We start from the raw sequence: 20,653 nt of genomic DNA on the forward strand, positions 1-20,653 counted from the left end.
TGGTTAAATAAATGTTGGTTTTTAACACTGTTATTCTGTGCCTACATTAACCTGAGAGCCCCTTGCTTAGCAGCCCTGCTCTTGGCTGAGTGGATTTAACAGTGCTGCATCTTTGTCAAGCTCTTTCTTTTGCAGAACTGCACTGCTGGGGCCTAAATAATATGAATGCTAAATTGCTTGTCCCTTACAACCCACGGCACGATTTCTCTTCCTCCCCACCCCCATAACACCAGCTGAAAAACTCAAATATTTGGCTCTGTGACGTGGGCCTTGTGACATATAACTCACCTGGAGCTGCTTGTCATTTTACCCAAGGCTGATGGAGGTGTTTCTGATTGCATGAGTAGTAGACAGGTGGTGCTGAGCTGGCCCCATGTGCCTTCTTGACTTTAAAGTGATAGATTCTGCCCTAGCTTGCAGTGACGGCTACTTTGACTCAAAGGCATGAACTCTCTCTCAGAACCTGGCCCTGCTAAGCACGTTTTCCTTTCAGCATTGCTTTATTCAAGCATCATTCTTGGATCCAGCTTTGGGGCAGCTTAAGGACAGGACGCAGCTCCTGTGCCGGTTGCAGATGCCAATGCCCAGGCTCTTATCAGTGGCATGCCTTGCAGTTACAGAGCAGATGTGTCTGTACTGCTCCACTGAAGGACAGCAGCTCATGGAATGAGTGTAGTGATCAGGCCCTGGCCTGCAAATGTACTTGGCACAAGTTTACCCCATGCACTGAAGCTTTAGTGGGGCAATCACCATAAAATCCCAGTAAGAATCTGAGCCCTTCCAAAGAGCTTCCCCTCTCAATCCAACAGGCTTGTGTAGGTGAAAATTATCAGCAATTAAAGTTCACCTGCTGGCTCCCAGGGGCTCTTCCCTGTCCCCCCCAAAATTTAAGGCTCTAGCTGGTTGGTGTCACTCTGTCAAAAAAGGGCACTTCCAGCTGCTTGGTGTCATTGGCCACAACCTGGTCTTCTCCATGTGCATCTATGCATTTCCCCACGGTCTTCAGGATGAGCCACAACCGTCTGTCCAAAGCCAAAAGGTGGGGTTCAGTGAGGACAGGTGCAAGGTGATCCAGCAGGAGGGATTCCCTCATGACATCACTGAGCCGGTACTCAGGCAGGGTCAGGAGCTGCAGGTGTAATAATGTTGTCCTCTTTATTCTGGGAAAACAAGGACTCAGGTCAGACTCTTTTACACCAACTCTTTGTATCCTGCCAGCAGTAAGCTGCTGTGTCAGCCCAGCAATTTGCTAGTGGACAACGGCAAGAATGGGTTTCATTAACTTTTTGTGTCAAAGTATTTTTGACAAAGTGGTGTTCAGATGGTTGCAGAACACTCAGAGCATGTCTACACTTACCTCCAGAGTGATTGATCCAGTGGGGGTTGATTTATCGCATCTAGTGAAGACATGATAAATCAAGCACTCTCCTGTTGACTCCGGGAAGCATAGGCGGAGTCGACGGGAGTGTCAGCAGTCCACCTACCGCAGTGAAGACAGTGCGGTAAGTAGATCTAAGTATATCAACTTCAGCTATGTTAATAACATAGCTGAAGCTGGGTAACTTTGATTCTCCCCCAAACGCCCCCAGGGTAGACCAGGCCTCAGTTCCTTTAAAATATTGCAGTATGTAATGTAACAGAAGTGTCGTGATGATACATGTTAGCGTAGCTATATGGGATTTGAGCCAAGAACCTCTAATCACTTTACCAACCAGGAGAAGCCCTTTAAGGTTGCCAAGTACCACTCTGTCTTCTCTCTGCTTAGCTTTAGATTTTTTTGAGCTTGGAGAAAGAACCTCTTTTGCTGTATAGCTGTAAAACCACTGAGGGCACTTTATAAGTGATGGTAACAGCAACATCTTGGACTAGAACATAGGTCAGGATATGTGTATAAATACCTTTACCTGACCCTAGCAGGCTCTTTAGTCCACTAGACAAAGGCACAATACAAAGCTGAAGTTTGAAAAAACTCAAAGGGGAAATAAGATGTTAATGGTTAACGGTGAAGGGGACTGGACTTTGGCGCAGCTGGTTAAGGGAGCTGGAAGCTTCTCCATTACAGTCATTAAGTCTACAAGGATGTCTTTTTTTAAATAAAAGCTGGGCCAGAGTCTCAGCTGGGTTAAATTGGTCCTGAAATCCGTAGATTTTACTCCATCGTGAGGGTATGGCCTGTGCTTGTCTAGTAGAACCACAAGTTCTTCAGCTTCATGCAGGAATGAGTGGGTGAAATTCTCTGGCCTGTGTTACACAGGAAATCAGACTAGATCAGTGGTTCTCAAACTTTAACAATCTGTGAACCCCTTTCACTAAAATGTCAAGTCTCACAACCCCCCTCCTAAAAATGAATATTTCCAGGAATTTTCTCCTTTATCTGAGTATAAATTATAAAAGCAGTGATCTTGGAAATATAAAATGTTTTTATGACATGCTTATTACCCACTATTTATTATCTATTATTTATTACAGTATTTTTATTACATTATGAGAATGGCAATACTCTTCCAAGATCTCACTTTTGTAGCTTGTATCACTTTGAATAAGCCTGTTATAAGACAAGGCTCCTGCTAATATCAGATGTGAAACAGCATAAAAGTATTGAAGAAACCATCTCAGAGTTCCTCCTACACAAGCATTCAGGTCTTGAGCAGTCCAGGCAAACAATGCACATTACAACAAAGCTTAAACTTGTTCTTCATAATTTTAAAAACAAGACTAGCTGCTTATTTAATTTTAAAAACAGCAAAAAATATCCACCTCCCTTTCCATTTCTTATAAGGAATCTTGAAGTTGAAATCTCCTCAGTGGGATAGAGATGCTTGCTTTGATCTGCTTAGCTCTTGGAAGTCCAGGGGCCTGAGGCTGCTGGCCTTGTGCTGCCCAGGGTTCCTAGGGACAGCTCTGTCTGCCATTAGGGATTTGTTTCCCGAGAGCCCCCTGTAACATTTCGCAACCCCCCAGGGGTTCGCAAACCCCAGTTTGGGAACCACTGGGCTAGATGATCAGAAGGAAGCATTCTGGCCCTAAGGAGTATTACTGTCACTTTTGTGCTTTCCTAGAGAGCCATTTTATTCTCTTGAATAAAATAGAAGGCACAATGGGTATGTATCCTTACAGGTGCTTGAGTTGCTTTCTTACTGTATGATGCAATTAGTTGGCTCTTGGAAGGTGCAGGGGATAGGTTGTGTACCCATTACATTTTACAAAGGGCCAAATTAAAAATGCCCCCTGGCTGATGGAGTTGTGAAGATATTGCAGGTCTGGCCAACTGCTGAGTAGTTAATTTCAACCACACGGAATAGAAATCCATGGGAAGGATTTACTGAAATCCTCTGACTGTAAATTAAAAATCTCGCTAGGTGCGAATAGCTGCTTTTAACATTTGACCTGGCTAATACAAGTGCATGAATGGTAAAGAAATAGGTTAGACGTTTCCTAAAGAGAAACCACAGGGCCCAGCAGTGCTCACCATGGCTCTTTCATTTAACTTTCAGCTATTGATTTATGTGAATTAATAAGGGAGTAGCTGAGATAGGATTCAAAGAGTAAAATGTATGAGCGCTTTTTAATTACTTGGAGAGGGGGAAACCAGACTGATTAACTATATCAACGTTCTCCCAGGTCTTTAAAAGGCACAGATTGTCTGAGTGTTACGGGAAGGCTTCTAAAGAATTGAGTCTGAAATTCACCTTATGCCTTTATTTGTTGATCATTTTGATGGCGATCGAGGTTTATTTTTAAGTGTGTGTGTTTGATTTAAAATTTTCACAGTCACGCAAAATAGTGGGTGTTAAGCCTCTGATCCCTGATTTGTACTGATTTTACCATTGAATGAAATTATGGTGGGGGCAGGTCACACAATAATTATTGCCTGACAGCAGAGGGTGAAATTAAAAAAGCTAATGCTTTATAAATATTAAAAGACCACTTGACAATGTCACCCATCACAATAGACAAAGTAAATAGCCTTAAATCAAACCCTGATAATTTCTCAAACAGCATTTTTCAGACATTGCCTATCTGTACATTTTGATTGTTAGCCGTGGAAATATTTTTTAATTGGTTTCTGCGTGCATGGTGAAATCAATGTGTGTGGACATTTACTGATAAAAATCCAGTCGTTCCAAGCCTATGTACAGATCAGCTACCCAACCTCTAGGGAAGAAAGTATAACCCAGACCTGCTTGGGTGTGGCACCTATCCCCCTCTAATGGCTGCAACAGCCTTGGCTAAGAGAGAGGTGTCTTTTAGCTCATGCAGTAAGCGCCAGAGGTCCCAGGTTTGATCCTGGCCACCAACATTTGTTGGCATTACTAAAGCACGGCTGTTTCAAAGAATTGCTCTTCTGCACCAAATCCGTCAAAAGCTCATGTTCCTTATGTAACGCCTGGGGTGCTGGGTGGCCCAGTTGGGCTTTTTTGATATGATGTAAGATGCTGAAAAGGCACTAGAGAAATGGAAAGCATTGGCTAATGTTCTACAATATTATAGTCTACTGCCACATTGTAGAGCTTAGTACTATAATATTATGCTGGGTAGCGCTAGAGCAATGGTCTCCAACCTTTTTTCACACAAGATCACTTTTTGAATTTAAGCGCAACCCAGGATGTGCCTTACCCCTTCCCTGAAGTCCTGCCCCTTCCCTAAGGCCCCGCCCTGCTCATATCATTCCCCCCACACTCTATTGCTTGGTCTCCCACAACTTCACTCACTTTCACCAGGCTGGGGCAGCGGGAGGGGGTGCGGGCTCTGGGCTGGTGCTGAGGGGTTTGCAGTGTGGGCGGGGGCTCCAGGTTGAGCCTGGGGCAGGGGGTTGGGGTGCGGGTGCAGGTGAGGAGCGCAAGCTCTGGGAAGGAGTTTGGGTGCAGGAGAGGGCTCAGGGCTGGGGCAGGGGGTTGGGGTGCAGGCTCCCGACAGGGGCCACTTACCTTGGGGGGCTCCCAGTTTGCGGTGCAATGGGGCTAAGGCAGACTCCCTGCCTGCCCCAGCCCTGTGCCGTTCCCAGAAGCGGCTATCCCTGCAGCCCCTAAGGTGGGAGGGACACATGGCTCTGCCCGCTGCCCCCAGGCACCGCCCCCGCAGTTCCCACTGGTTGCAGTTCCCTGTTCCTGGCCAATGGGAGTGCAGGCAGGAGCAGCATGGAGATTCCCTACCCCTCCCTCACCCCCGCCAGGGGCTGCACCACCGTAAGGTGTACTGGCCACTTCCGGGACTCAGCACATGGGGCCGGGGCAGGCAGGGAGCCTGCTTTAGCCCCACTGCACTGCTGGACTTTTAGCAGCCAGAGATCGCGATTGATAATCAGAGTTCCAGGATCGACCAGTCGATCGCGATCTACCGGCGGGTGACCACTGTGGTATAGTGTGTTGCAGCATTGTAGAGCGTGGTACTGTGCAGGGTAACACTATAGAATCCTACAGTTGTGCAGGGCATAATGCTATAATATTGTGTAGTATTAGAATAATGTCTCAACTCTCTTCCCAGACTCCCCTGGGGTAATACAGGTCACTACCCTAGCATGACTGGCTAGCAAGTACAATTAACCAAGCCTGCCATCTCACTTACATGCAGCACTGGGAGAGTGGAGCCAGGATGGAGGTTTCGTCATGGGAATGTCTTCCAAACCTAGGGGACAAACGAAGGAAAGGGTGAACCACTGCTACCACCAATGCCCCGGGCACAAAGCTGTGATTAGAGGGTCCGATTCTATCTGAGAAGTGTTCAGAGGAGGCACTCAACACTGGGCTGGATCAGACCCTTGCTCCTTGGTTCACATAACAGAATGAAACAAAACTGGCCATGGGGCATGCTGGAAAGGCTGAGATGCCAGGACCTGCAGGAGCAGGGATATTACAGGTTAGAGCGTGCTGTGCAGGGGCAGGTTGTATCACCATTCTGCGTGCCTGGGCAGTACACCTTTCATTTTCATAGGCAACAAATTCTTCTCCCAAAGTAAATTTAGATACACATTGTAGGATGTCAGGGCAGAGATCAAGTCACTCATAGTGCCACCTGAGGCCTGCCCCCTCCCATGGCCCCAGCATCATCTGCCCCTTTTGAACCATTGGACCATCTGCCCACCCTCCAGCTTCATTGGGCCCCACTTACGCCCCCCCTCCCAGCACAATCTGACCCCCAGCACTGTCTGCCTACTCCCATGCCCCCTGGCACTCAGCCCCCATTCGTGTCTCCATCTCACATTCCAGGTGCCCCAAAAGTCATTGCTGGGGCGAGTGCCTTACCCTCTGGCATTGTCCAGATGAATGAGGAAGCCTTCATCCCCGAACTTAGTGAACATTTCATAGTGATGACGGTCCATGTTCCCTTTGGAGAGAGAGCGAAAGAGAACATATTGCTCTTGCCATGCACTGAGCAGTGACTGAGTACCCCTTTGAACTGGCCAGGGTGAAAACTGCCTCTATGTCATTCTTCAGGCCTGCACTGAGCAAGGGTTACCTGGCTAGGGGTGTGGTATTTGTGCAACACCAGCTGTGAGTCAGGAGGCCTGGAGTTACCTGACAGTAGTAATAGTCTGATCTTCCCTGGTACCCCCAATCCCAGGATCTCACCTCAAAGTGTTTTACCAGCAGTAATAGAATTACCTCCATGCTGGCTAATGAGGTGCATCACCCCAGTGTCTGAGAATCTATGAGAGATTAACTCCATTTTACAGACGGGAAAACTGAGGCACAGAGTGAGGTGAAATGGGTCACCTAAGGGGATGAACCCCAGAATTGCTAACTTCAGGATTTGTTTTTTCACTAGGTCAGGCTCCCTTTCCTGGATCTTCCTCTTGTAAAGTGAGTGGAAGATGGACATCTGTCTATGCCAAGGGTGCTCAGGTATTATAGTGATGAGGGCATATAAATTCCTGGATGAAAGGATATTGGCACCTCTTATAAACTTCTGTGTCGATTGACCTCAACCTGGCAGCCAAGGTCTGATTAGTGAGACAAGACCACAAGGGGGCAGACTGCAGAGGGACAGTGGATCCCCAAATCTGCCCAGTCCTGTACTGCAAACACGAAAGCTTACCCTCCTTTGCCTGGCCCCCATCCCCGAGCTCCTGTCGCTGCCCTAGCACAGCTCACACACATGGGTCAGGCTGCAGCAACCTTTTCATGCTTCTGTGCTCTCTGGCCCCACTGCGCCCTTCTGAATCAACTGCCATGCGCTGAGCAGGGGAGGGGATGCCACCAAACAGGACAGCAACAAAATTAAGCAAGAGACATACCCAGGGGACAATAAGGGGTAGGAAAGAGAGCCAGGAAGGAGAGCTGATAAAGCAGAGATGAGCTGAGGAGACATGTACCCACCGAGGCTATTGAAAGATAATGAAAACCACTGCCTTAGCCCTTGCACCCTCTGGGCTTGGCAGTTCATAGCCCTGGCACCTCTGGGCTTGCTGTGTCAGTTATGAATGTAAAAACTCTGCTTGAGCCCCGGCACCTTGTTCATTCCAAATTAAGCACTGCCTGTGTCCATAGGGTCACCGAGGTGCTCTGTGTTGGCTGGGCATTGTGTGCTTGCGGGATGAGAAAGGAGCCTCGAAGATGGCAAGAGTCTCTCAAATCTTCTGTACAGAGCAAGAGTAAGATTTGGAAAACTGGCTTCTGAGTCACTGAGTGTTCTTGTGAATTACTGGGGGGTGGGGAAGGGAAGAAAGACATGAGATGAAGGGAGGAGGTGAAGATGAAGGGAGGGAGCAGGAGCTCATTATTATTCTGTCCATCATACCTATCAGGAAGTCAAATATGGCCATGTCGATGATATTTAAAAGCCGGTTGCCGCTGTTGTAGGGGTAAATCTCCCTCACCGTGTTGCAGTAAAGTGGATTCACTTCCCACCTACAGGAAACAGAGGGGAAGTGTGAACGCAAGGCGGCTTCTCAAACACATCATCTGGGAGCCACTCAAAGGCAGGGGTGTGATCGCGGTTGCCCTGGCCAGCACTGCCTTGCCAGCAGGGCTGGCTTTACACTGATTCCCCAGAATCAGGCCCCGTGCCTAAGGGGGCCCCGCTCCGCGGGTCTTCGGCGGCATTTCTGCGGCAGGGGGTCCTTCGGTGCCGTGGAAGACCCGGAGCGGACTCCCTGCTGCCACTGCCAAAGTGCTGCTGAAGCCCCGGACCGCTGCCGAGTATTCCAGTTGGGCCTCGCTGGTCATAAAGCTGGCCCTGCTTGCCATGACTCTGAGAGCCCGGAGAATGGGCAGCGTTGAGATGCCAAGGGCTGGATTCAAGGCTGGCATGAGCAGTAGTGGCTCTGCTGACAAGTGCCAGCCCAGCTGCTTCCACTGGGGCTGAGTTTGGCCCACACTGCTTCTCAGTGCCTGCCACATTTAGATGGCTACCCTGCTTGGCAGGTTTTCTTGTCTCATGGCCACAGCAGCGATATTCCCCAATCCGCACTCCCCTTCGGCTGAGTTAAAACCATCCTAATAGCAGCAGCCAGAGAAGGGAAGGGAGAGAGTCTGCACCCGGCGCAGGCATCAGGAGCTGGTTGGCTACATGCAGGTGGCCTCTGAGTCTTGGCCTTTGCTGCTCACCCCCGTGCACGATCACTTGCTCCCTTCTTGCTCCTCCTTAGCTGCAGCGTTTACCCACTTACTCCTCTTTTCCAGCAAACGAGTAGGACCGGATCCAGGGGTTTGGGATGGAGAGTCTCGGGGCCAGATTGAGGGACGGCAGGAAAGCGGAGAGGGATCCCTCCAGCAGATGAGGTTTCCCACACACGGCGTACTCCGTCTTGCACATGTATGGGCACTTTGCAAAGAAACACACGTTGCTGGCTATGGGAAGAACAGAGCTGGTTAATATAATGAATTGGCTACCGTATATGTCCACCACTGCCCTCTGTTGGGTGGGGTTGGAAGGGCTCTGCTTTGGGTCATAGGCCCTACACTGCCACCACTCATTGGAGATTCACCTTTAACTCAGGTGCTGGAAGTGGTGTTTATGCGTCAGGAAGATCTCAGTGTTGCCAGGCAGTTCTGAGTCGCCATGACATTTAGCATTGTAACAGGAAGTCCTAGATGGCCACCGATGTGTTATGGTGTGCTGTAGCGTTAGCTATAGCCAGCTGCATACAGCACTGGCTTATGTCTATGTGTGTGTGCTTGTGAGGGGCAGGAGTGGCGGACGCTTCCTTAAAAGTGAGGGGCTACTGGTGCCCGAACTGTGGCCCCGCGCCCCCTGTGCTGCCCCTTCTCCCTGAGCCTCTGCCCCTGTGCTGCCTCTTCCCCCCAAGACTCCACCCCCTGCTCGCTCCTCTCCGCCCCCTCACCCTTATGGACAGTAAAAAGTGATGGAGCCATGATCCTCTGGTCCCCCCTGTTCTAGCGCCCCTGGAGGGGGAATAAATCCTGTAGGAAAGTTGCAAATGATGGAAGAAAAACAATCTCTGGACCAGATCCTCAGCTGGTGTAAATTGAAGTCAGTGGAGCTATAACAATTTACATTAGCTGAGGATTTACCTCTCTACCCATTGAAGAGTCTGCAAGTCATAATGTCAGAGAGAGAGAGAGACACACACACCCACACACCCACACTCACCACTGCCTTCTGCAGGATGGAATCTGAGTGTGAGTGGTGGGTGTAGCCCACCTGTTATTCTCCACTTGATTTCTAATTAGCTGCATAATAATGTTACATACACCAAACCCCAGTAACAGACTATTATTAAGGTTGCCGAGTCAAGTACTCAGAAGTTAGGTGATGCCAGATTTAGAGTTGCCTGTCCTTAATTCAGCCCCTTTGTGCATGTGCCTTACAATACCGTCTTTAAATACACGGATAGAATCCAGTTCTCCAGCCCAGCATTCCACTGCCTTAACCATGGGATCATCCCTTTCTCTTCCTGCAATACTCTGTCTCATTCACCACATACCTTCTATCTTCTGCAACAAATGAGACAGGGGTGCCAAATACAACACCCTCATTTACTACGCAGCCCTGATTTGATGGAAGAAACTATAGAGGTATTATCGTAAACATGTGTCATGCTGAGTGTGATCTCTCCAGTGCAGCATCTAGCACACACTTCCTCTGGACCTTTCTTGCGTACACCTCTTTCCCCATCAGCTTGGTACTGAGGAATGTATTCGTAAAAGGAACTCGCTTCTGCACCTTCATTCACATACCAGGTGAAACGAAAAAGACGCTCTGTAGGATTTCATTCTTGGTGACCTCCAGGATGTCCTTGGTGACGTTGATCAACCTTCCGATCGTGGGCGGGACCCGTCGGAAATCCAGGATCCTGGGCAAAAGCGAAAACGTGTCACTCAAAGGGTCCTGGAGCAGAGTCCGGGAGGTGGGGAAGGGAGATGATTTCTCAGCACATGGGAGGGCTGGAAAAGCGGTCCAGCAACTGAATCCAAACCCCGCTCCATGTGAAGGAGCTTGTTTCCATTCTGAAACCACGCTCCTTTTTAAAAGTCTGACAGCACTTGTGAATCTTTCTTGTGTGATCTCTAGCAAATATGCAAGCCTATTTTAGGCTCCAAACCAAAAGAGGTATGATCTGGGATTTGCTGTTTTGACAGATGGGCCTTGTAAGAGTTTGGAGATATTTTGGCTACTCCATCCAGGATCTTCTGTAATTCTAAGCATCTTTTCCCCAGCCAATTGATCGTGTATCCATATGAGTCTGTTGTCTCTTTCAAGGGTGAGAGACTGACAAGGACCTGCACAATGTTGTGTTTGACACTCTGCAGAGATGGGCTGAACCTGTTACAGCACAGCACAGCACAGACAGTGGGAAGCTGGGAGGGGCTCGCACACATCAGGAGCCACTTAGCCTATTGTCTCAGCTGATTCATCTCACTGATCTCACTTCGGATAATCAGCGGCCTGGGGCTGAGGGAATTTTTAATGACGCTGGGAGTGAAAAACCATCGCTGATTCCTGAGTCAGTAACCACTGGACAGGATCAGAAATGCTATGATGCAAACAGTGAGCAATGCACTCAGCTTCCAAGAATCAATCATGAAACTGGATTTAGCTTGTCAATTACAGAGAACTTAAAAAAACACAATATTTCCCTGGTATCTAGCCTCTTTCCTCTTCAGACTTCAAAGCACTTTAAAAAATTGGGCAGGTGAATATAAAAAGGGCCAAACTGGGTTAGACCAAAGGTCCATCTAGCCCAGTATCCTGTTCTCCAACAGTGGACAGTGCCAGGTGCCCCAAAGAGAATGAACAGACAGGTAATCATCAAGTGATCCATCCCATGTTGCCCATTCCCAAGCTGGCAAACAGAGGCCAAGGACACCATCCCTGCCCATCCTGGCTAATAGCCATTGATGGACCCATCCTCCATGAACTTGTCTAGCTCTTTTTTGAACCCTGTTATAGTCTTGGCCTTCACAACATTCTCTGGCAAGGAGTTTCACACGTTGACTGTGCACTGCATGAAGAAGAACTTCCTTTTATTTGTTTTAAACCTGCTGCCTATTAATTTCATTTGGTGACCCCTAGTTCTTGTGTTATGAGAAAAAGTAAATAACACTTCTGTATTTACTTTCTCCACACCAGTCATGATTTTATAGACCTCTATCATATCTCCCCTTAGCCGTCTCTTTTCCAAGCTGAAAAGTCCCAGTCTTATTAATCTCTCCTCATACGGCAGCCGTTCCATACCCCTAATCATTTTTGTTGCCCTTTTCTGAACCTTTTCCAATTCAAGTATATCTTTTTTGAGATGGGGAGACCAGATCTGCACATAGTATTCAAGACTTGGGAATACCATGGATTTATATAGAGGCAATATGATATTTTCTGTCTTATTAACTATCCCTTTCTTAATGGTTCCCAACATTCTGTTAGCTTTTTTTGATTGCGGCTGCATACTGAGTGGATGTTTTCAGAGACCTATCCACAATGACTCCAAGATCTTTCTTGAGTGTTAACAGCTAATTTAGACCCCATCATTTTATATGTAGTGGGGATTATGCTTTCCAATGTGCATTATTTTGCATTTATAAACATTGAATTTCATCTGCCATTTTGTTGCCTGGGCTCCTTAAGTAGCTCTTAGCAATCTGCCTGGGACTTAACTATTTTGAGTAGTTTTGTATTATCTGCAAATGTTGCCACCTCACTGTTTACCCCTTTTTCCAGATCATTTATGAATATGTTGAACAGCACTGGTCCCAGTACAGACCCTTGGGGGACACCACAATTTACCTCTCTGCATTCTGAAAACTAACCATTTATTCCTACCCTTTGTTTCCTTTCTTTTACCAGTTACCAATCCATGAGAGAACCTTCCCTCTTATCCCATGACTGCTTACTTTGCTTAAGAGCCTTTGGTGAGGGACCTTGTCAAAGGCTTTCTGAAAATCTAAGTACACTATATCCATTGAGTCCCCCTTGTCCACATGCTTGTTGACCCCCCCTCAAAGAATTCTAGTAAATTGGTGAGGCATGATTTCCCTTTACATAAACCATGTTGGCTTTTCCCCAACAAATTATGTTTAGCTATGCATCTGGCAAATTTTGTTCTTGACTATAGTTTCAGCTAGTTTACCCAGTACTGCAGACAGGCCTGTAATTGCCTGGATCACCTCTGGAGCCCTTTTTAAAAATTGGTGTCACGCTGATGTCATTAGCTTTGTTTTATAGATGGTTAAACTGCATCCCAGAGAGGTTAGATGGCACTGAGGCACAGGGAGTCTAGGTGCGTCGCTCCAAGTCACAGAGCAGTGGCAGAGCTAGAAATGGAAAGAACTCAGTTCTCCTGACTCCCTAACCCAGGGTTTGAATGATCCAGCTACAGGCCTAACAGCCAGTCTTATTCCTCATTTAAGTTGGCTTTGTGAAAGGAAGAAGATGGAGTGCAAAATGTAGCAAAATTTGGCGCTTCTCCCTTGTGCTTAGTGGGACCTCTCCTAAGGGAGAGGAAAGCTGGCTCCTTTTCCAATGGGATTTCATTTTATGTTGTTACCTGTAACCTAGCGCTGGTGAAGGGCACCAGGTTATCCCCCTTCAGGATCACAGCCTGTTTCACTGTGGGCTCGCTGCAAACAGAAGTTGTACCAGTTTAATTCAAATCAATTTGAAACCTGATATAGGTAAACTGGATCAGCGGATGCTTTTACATATGTTTAAAACTGGTAATATCGATTAGCCAGCACCTGTAAATGTCCTGATGGGCCCTAAACTGCTATAAGCCAAGTTTAAACCCATCTAAGAATCTCCACACACAAAGAGGTAATGGTTTAACTAAATTGGTACGACTTTGTGAATGTCGACCAGGCTTTACACCCCAAACAGCCCCCAGCCCTAACCCCAGGAGGGCTAAGAAGGGTGAGTCACCACTGGGGTTGGTTAATCTGTGCTATCTCTGCTAAGACTGCCAACTCATGGCTGCTTTTGGAATGAGGACATGTGGCTACTTGGAACTGGACTGAAACCACTGGATCACCGGGTTTCCAATAGACATGGGATGGAAACTGCCAAATTTGGACAGGTAACTCAGAGATGAAAGGTTCTCTCCCATCATCCAGCTCCTATTTAATTGAACTCGACTTCAAGGAAAAGAATGTGAGGGCTGACAAGATTAATGTTCTGCCTTACTAGAGATCGGTGAGCACTTTGAATGGAGCTGATAATTCACTTCAGAGGGACTGGACAATTTACAGTATGGAAAACAGGCCTAATGCAATTCTGCATTTCCCTCTGAAGTGGCAGCTCAAGGAACAAACTCTCCTGCATTGTCAGGTGTTTGTTTCCTGTCTCAGCGAGCAAAAGTGACTCAGGATAGTCTGTGTGATTAAAGGCTTGATCCCAAAAGGATCTCAGCCGCTGCAAATTCTTACTGACTTCCATCAAGCACATCTCAGGATCAGGGCAAAAATGTGTGATGACTAGGCACAAGGAGCTGCTGCAGCTTTTTCCCATAATGCAAAGCTGTCCCCTTTGATGGTCTTTGGAAATGGGCCTGACTCGAAAATGGAAACAAATCTGGATTTAGCAAATGGCCTTTTATCCCTCCAAACTGCAGTTAAAAACGTGAGATCCAAACATTCCCAGACTTGGAGGGGTTTGAAACCTGGATCTGGACCTAAACGCTGCAGCTCAATAATCAAGGGCCGTTGACCTCAACGGGAGTTTTTCACAAGTAAAGACTCGCTAAAATCTGGCTCCATCTGTGCCGTGAGGACGTACGATAACAGCTGGGATTCTAATTGTATCCCCTTTTGGCTGACTGTTTTCAGAATGGAGTCCAGCCACTCAGCTACTTTAAAGCAATATTTCACAGCCAGTGCTGTTTCCAGATCTTGCAAAGCAGTGTCAGCCTCCTAGGGAAGGGTTTGCATTTCAAGAACCCTGGCTCCATTGTAGCTGGAAGCTACTGCAAGGGAGGAAGGGGACAACATCCCACCGTTTGGAGTTTAGGGCAAGCAGAGGTTTTGATTAGCTATGGGAGAGAGAGTGGCCTGGCCAGAACAGTGAACTGGGAGTCGGGACTCCTGAGTTCTAGTCCTGCCTTTCTGTGCCTCATTTTCCCCATTCATAGCATGGAGGAAACATTTTCTTGCCTCACAGAGTTGGTGCTCTGAGTTGGAATTAATTAGCATTTGTAAAGTGCTTGGAAGTCTTTGGCTGGAACGGGGTATAAAAAGGGAAAGGTTTATTAAATCCCATGCGCCTATCGACCCCCTGTCTCATTTCCTACTCTGACTTCCCTGCTGGGGTAGTTGTCTCGGAGAAACAAGACAGTTCACCAGTGGTACAGGCCAGCAAGCCACTGACCCATTCACTGCAGGTAATTCATCATCAAGTCCGTCGTCATGCACGTGCCTAAGCTAAAGCTTAGTGAAGTCAATAGGGGTCTTTCCTTTGACTCCATTGGGATTTGCATCCAGGCTATAGTCCCGCAATGAAAGATGTGTGAAATACTAGACTGACACTGTGCTTGATGTTGGCCAAAAAGCTGCTCAAGTCATGCAGTGCCCAATCCTGCTTCCTCACATCAACACTCTTCGGCCCAGAATTTGACTTCAATGAGAGTTAGGCGCCTAAATACCCTTAAAACGCTGGCCTTTATTAACATCCATGAGAAGAAGGAGGAGGCCCATACTATGACTTGGATTCCCCCAGGGCACTACGGGTTTTTAGGAACTGAATTAATGGCTTTTCTCCCAAGGAAGCGAGAAGAGGAGTAACTCAGAAGCTCTGTGTTCTGGGCACAAGTACCTGTCGAGGTGAAAGGCGGCTATTTCCGCATTGTGCCTCTGAAAGTCAACGAAGTAGAAACAATCTTCTGGAGTCTCTTCCTCTCGTTCCTGTCTGAAAGAAATGAAGGGATTACTAACCGGGCCAGGAGAACACACCCGGGGAAGAATGGGAGAAACCTGGGAGCAAGGTGGGTAGTGAGCATTACAGAAGATCTCCATGCACCAGCAGAGACCTGCAATGCTTGTGCTGACATTCGCCGAAGGACAGGAACATCAGGCTACAGCTGTCATTTAAAAGACACCGGTGATGGGCCAGGAATGATTAAAAGCAGCAGCTGGACAGAGCAGTGCGCAAATATTTATTGGAATGGCAGACATACGGAGAGAGGCGGGAAGTGGGTGATGCTTCTGGGTGTTGTGCCTGGATTGGCAGCCCCAGACTCCTTGTTTACCCACAAGGCAGCATGCAGCCTGGGGCCAGGCTGCCCCGCCAACATGCCTGACTCCTCACCACCACCTCTAGGGGGCAAAGCATCTGACTCTCCCCATCTCTTTCATTCTTGGTCCTGCTGAGACTGGCTCCAAAAGACTTAGGGCAGGGGTTCTCAAACTGGGGGTCGGGACCCCTCAAGGGGTCACAAGGTTATTACATGGGGGGGTCACGAGCTGTCAGCCTCTACCCCAAACCCCGCTTTGCCTCTAGCATTTATAATGGTGTTAAATATATAAAAAGTGTTTTTAATTTATAAGGGGGGGTCGCACTCAGAGGCTTGCTGTGTGAAAGGGGTTATGTCTACTCTGCAACTGGGAGGTGTGATTGCAGCATGTGTGGTGACAGTGGTCACTCAAGTATACAGCCAGGGACCTGGGGGAGGAGGACTTATCTGTGCAGCCACCCATGCTGCTACAGCTTCACCGCTGTAGTTACTAGAGCTAGCTGAGATCTAGGTAAATGAAGTCTACCCGTGCTGCAGTCACATCTCCTGATAGCATGTAGCCATTCCCTTACTGTCAGCTGTGGACATCTGTCCTTTAGCAACACGACTGAGACCAGCAGCTTATTTCTCTCAGGCCACCAAATAGTGATTCTGAGTCTCCTGTCTCCACGGTTCCATGTCCCCTGAGCTAATCAGTCCTCCAAGCTCATGTGTTTAACAGGAAAGCATGCTGCAATCCAAAGCTTGCTGGCCTCATCTCCTCACAGCAGGCGAGCTGAGACATACCTTCCTACCAGCCACAGCTCAGTCAGTGCCTTTGGAAATTACATATTTTACCTCTTGGCATTAATAGAGACAAGCCATAGGGGAAAGAGACAGGGAGAGGAGCCTCTATTATAAGCAGATAGTTGAACTCCGAAAAGCTTGGCCCATCATTCCGAGCCAAGGCAGTGCGCAGAAAGCAATCGGAATGGAAATAAATGTAAAGAGCCAAAAGGGGTATAAATAAATGCAGAAGCAATTTAAAACTGCTATTCAAGCCCAGCAACACCAGGAGCTAGCTCCTGGAAATATACTTGGGACTTCAATAAAAAAACAAACGAAGAAAAACAGGAATTCTACTGGGAAACAGCAGAAATGTATAGGCCTCAACAACCTCACACACAAGCACATACATGACAGACAGCACTGTCTTGCATCGGCAGCAGTGTGAGCAAATCCGGTTTCCAACAACAGGTGTAAGAACTTTGTGTGTTTTTCTGTGCCAGGCACAGCTGTGACACAGTGGGAAAAGTCACTGACAGCTAATTTTTATGGAAGACTTTTGAGCCATCAAGATAAGGGTTACTGAGTAAAGGAGACAAAAGATGCTAATGCAATTTCCACGTCCTTTGTCAACCTGCGTTATTACAAAGCCAGGTTGTCAGTGTCCCATTGCTTCACCCCATCCACTCCAGCCTGGAGCTATTCACTTGCATCATGTCCCCTGCTGAAACATCTTGGGTTGTTTGCTGTCAGTCGTTATTTGCACAGATGGCTCTGCTAAAGAAGCCAGAGGTCAATTGCCTTTATTATAGCATAGGCTACCTTGCTTAACTGCTAGGTGAGGCTGTTCTGGGCAAAAGTGACTGCAGGTGATTTAGAGCTAATACGTATGTGTACGTACACTCTCCTTACCTCATGGGTTTGAACATGGCTTTCCCGAAGTCATGGAACCTCAGAACCAGTTTCAGATGTACACCGCTGGGCTTCACAACTTGCGTTGGGGAGGAGAATAAAACAGAGTGGGAAATTCTTGATTTGACACTGGTAAAATATTTCTTAAGTATCATTTGGTGTCAGAGAAATTCATCTTCCTTCTCCACATGAGTAAATCTCCCAATTCAGTCTGGATAAAATAGCTTATGCCAGATGGTCTGTTTATTGCTAATTCGCTGCTGCATCTCACCCCTATAGTTCTTGCCACGGTAATTTCCACTGATCCTGCTCTGTGCTAGGCAGACTATTTTCCTTTAGCATTTCTAGTCCTCAGCCATTTGACATTTCTCCTCTGTGATCTTAGATTTCTCCATCTCACTTGCCTTTATTGAACAATAAGTGAGAGTAAAAGTTGCTGGTGGTGCTGTGCGTACGTGCAAGTCAAAAAATCTGCAGTGGGAGTGCCAGGTGGAAGCTGGCTGCCTGGATTCTGCCTTCTAGTAAAATCTTCAACACAGCGCAGGAGCGTAAGTGAGGTTGGGCAAGGAGCCTGGAGCATGGGCTGTGGTATGCTACTCAGCTGTTCTCACCAGGCACTGAGTGCTACATGTAGTCCCCTGTGCAAGTTATTACACTCTTAGAAAAAATAGAGTGAACAGCAGGGCTGAGAGCTGGTCCCAGCCGCCATGCGGGGTGACATATGTGTTACATTGGCACCCACTGCAATTTAAAGTGAATTTCATGCTGGTGAAAGCTGCCTGCGGGTTTATATCCTGAGATGATGGGCGGAGCCTAGCAAGGAAACTGAAGCTCCGCCCCCTCATTTAAGGTTGGGGCCATAGAGCTCAGCATTTGAGTGACAAAGCTGCATAGACAGCCCTGGAGAATGGAGCTCTCTGCTTGTTCTCAGAGCAGGTACAGCTTGGGCATGGAGCAGTGTGAGCTTCCCCCATGCTGCCCTGCAACGGCTCCCCTCTAGGGGTTAATGCACATCCATGCTCACTCAGAGTTTGACTCAAAGCTCATTAACTCAATGCAGAGACTCCCAGTGCATTCAATGAGTTTGGGAGCAGTTCCCCAATTTTTGGCCTCACTTTCTGAGACTGAAAGCAAAGGCACCAATTAATCCCACTTGTGGTCATGTGCTTCTGTGATCTGGATCCCAGTTCCACTAGAAACAGAACTCAGGGCATCAGCTTTCTTCACACAGGCCACCAAAGAGCCAGCAGAGAGATAAGGGCTTTGGCTCAGTACTGACCTGGGTTGGATTTGCAACTTTTACCTTTATTTTTTAAGGCAGCAGTTTGCACAAAGGCTGAGGAATTGCCAAATGAAGCAGGAAATGTTCATGTGGGATTCAAGGAAAATTCAGAGCTATTATTTCTTCTACAAGCATTGCATTTAACAGAAAAAAATGTCCTCTCCGTACAAGGTGTCAGGTTTGCTAAGCTAGCTAGTACCAGGAGGTAAAATGAGCTGCAAGTAGTGACGACACAAATGAATCACTTACTCTGGGTGCAGTCACAGGCTCCTAATAAAGCTTTCTCGTCCTGACTGTAATCTGCATGGAAAGAAAAAGGGATGAGAGAATCATTCACATTCAACCTGGACTCATTCTAGCCATTATTCACGACCCGGCCGCTGCCATTTCAAAACAGACACGTGCCGCTGGAGATTGGTGCTGCTGGAGCTAACCAACTTGCCAAGATGCAAACGAAATAAAGCAAGGTCAGGTAGGTCTGGTGTCTGGCTCAGTACAACTCTCAGAGAAAGCGGAGTCAGGGACCAGCATGAGCCCAGCAGTCACTTCTCACAAGTGACTATCCCCCTGGCAGCAAGTCTCAGAGTTTGGGTCAACTGCTCGTGTGTGGGTGTAAAGGTAGCAGTGTGCTGCAGGGGTTCTCAGCCTTTTTTTTTCTGAGGCCCTACCACTCCATGGTGCACCTAAAAACTCCACGGCCCACCTCTGCCACAACAACTGTTTTTCTGCATATACAAGCCAGGGCAAGCGTTAGGGGGAAGCAAGCAGGGCAATTGCTCAGGGCCCCACGCCACAGGGCGCCCACAAATCTAACTTGTTTAGGCTTCAGCCTCAGGCAGTGGGGCTCAGGGTCCTGGGCTTCAGTGCCATGTAATGGAGGTTGGCTTTCTACCCTGGGCTCCAGCAAGTCTAATGCCAACCCTGCTGGGCGGACCTTCTGAAACCTGCTTGCAGACCCCTGGTTGAGAACCACTGGGGCTACAGCTGGAGCTTGTGCTCTGAGGCCCTCTCTCCTCGTTAGGTTTCAGAGCCCAGGCCCCAGCCGAGCCTGAACATTTACACGGCTCTCTTAAGCCCCGCAGCACGAGCCAGAGTCAGTTGCCCCAGACTTGCCGCCGCGGGTCTTTTGTTTGCAGTGTAGACGCACCCTCGGGCACTTAGGAGCAGGTTGAAAAACTGAAAACCTATTTTTCTTATTTAAAAGCACGTTGACAATGCTGCTGAAATTTGTCAGTGACATTTTCAATAAGGTTTTGGAGAAAGTTTTATACAAAATAAAAATAAAACCCCAAGGCTGGCAAATGGTCACTAAATTTGTGTATGCATTTTACAAAAAATCCTTTCATTTGAAAGATTCCAATCAGTTCTATTATGGTGCCAAGTGAGCAGCCTTTTTCGACTCTTGCTGTATATGGAAACTCTTACCGGCACTGACAGTGTTAAAATCTTGCATGTCATGGAGAAGTTTGTCAATGGCAGGGCTGGATCTGGAATACAGCCCATAGCGACTGATGCCCAGGTGGAACTGGAGCCAGCTTGCTTCCCGCCCAAGCTGCAGCAGTGAGTCCGGAGAAGTTAGGTTGAGCTCCTCTCTGTAAAGCTTATGTCTCCTGAAAAACATTACGTTATACGATGAAAAGGGCATGTCACTGAATGTAAATCTTTAGTGCTCCAAAGCAAGCAGGCTGCTGGTATTCAAAGAGCTGAGAAAACACTATTAACCAACAGTTCCACACGATACAGAGCTTTCCAGCCAGAGATAGCAAATTGCCTTACCACTGTGGGTAAGGATTATGATCTTGATTTTACAGGTGGGGAAACTAAGGCACAGAGAGAGCGAGAGTGCCTTGTCAAAGGTTGCCCAGGAAGACTGGTGACAAGTTGGAACCAGAACCCAGGCGTCCTAAGTCATGTCTTAACCATGTGACCATTATTCCTAATGTGGTGTTCTCTGTGCCAAACCAGAGAGAGCAAAAATATTCTGTCCATTACCTTTTTATGGTTATACTGGCGTAGTAGCTAGGGACCCCTGCTGGAGTTCCAGGCAAGCTAACAGCCAAACAGCCTCTGCCTCACAA

The 20,653-nt window shown here is 47.6% G+C and overlaps 1 protein-coding gene across 1 annotated transcript in view; it reads right to left on the reverse strand.

Moving 5' to 3' along the window:
* Positions 1-484: 484 nt before the first annotated feature.
* The window catches only part of FAM20A (FAM20A golgi associated secretory pathway pseudokinase), a 41,794-nt gene continuing 21,625 nt past the window's right edge, over positions 485-20,653 (reverse strand). Inside the window, exons 2-11 of the mRNA XM_032797157.1 lie at positions 20,001-20,185; positions 18,825-18,875; positions 17,294-17,372; positions 15,199-15,291; positions 10,140-10,255; positions 8,609-8,789; positions 7,738-7,847; positions 6,243-6,324; positions 5,566-5,625; positions 485-1,160 (exon numbers count right to left, since the gene is read on the reverse strand). Of these exons, the coding sequence (XP_032653048.1) occupies positions 896-1,160; positions 5,566-5,625; positions 6,243-6,324; positions 7,738-7,847; positions 8,609-8,789; positions 10,140-10,255; positions 15,199-15,291; positions 17,294-17,372; positions 18,825-18,875; positions 20,001-20,185 (1,222 nt within the window). The 3' untranslated portion in view covers positions 485-895. The remainder of the gene's footprint in view (positions 1,161-5,565; positions 5,626-6,242; positions 6,325-7,737; positions 7,848-8,608; positions 8,790-10,139; positions 10,256-15,198; positions 15,292-17,293; positions 17,373-18,824; positions 18,876-20,000; positions 20,186-20,653) is intronic.

The sequence above is a fragment of the Chelonoidis abingdonii genome, chromosome 13 (assembly GCF_003597395.2).
Source record: "Chelonoidis abingdonii isolate Lonesome George chromosome 13, CheloAbing_2.0, whole genome shotgun sequence".
Lineage (NCBI taxonomy): Eukaryota > Metazoa > Chordata > Testudines > Testudinidae > Chelonoidis > Chelonoidis abingdonii.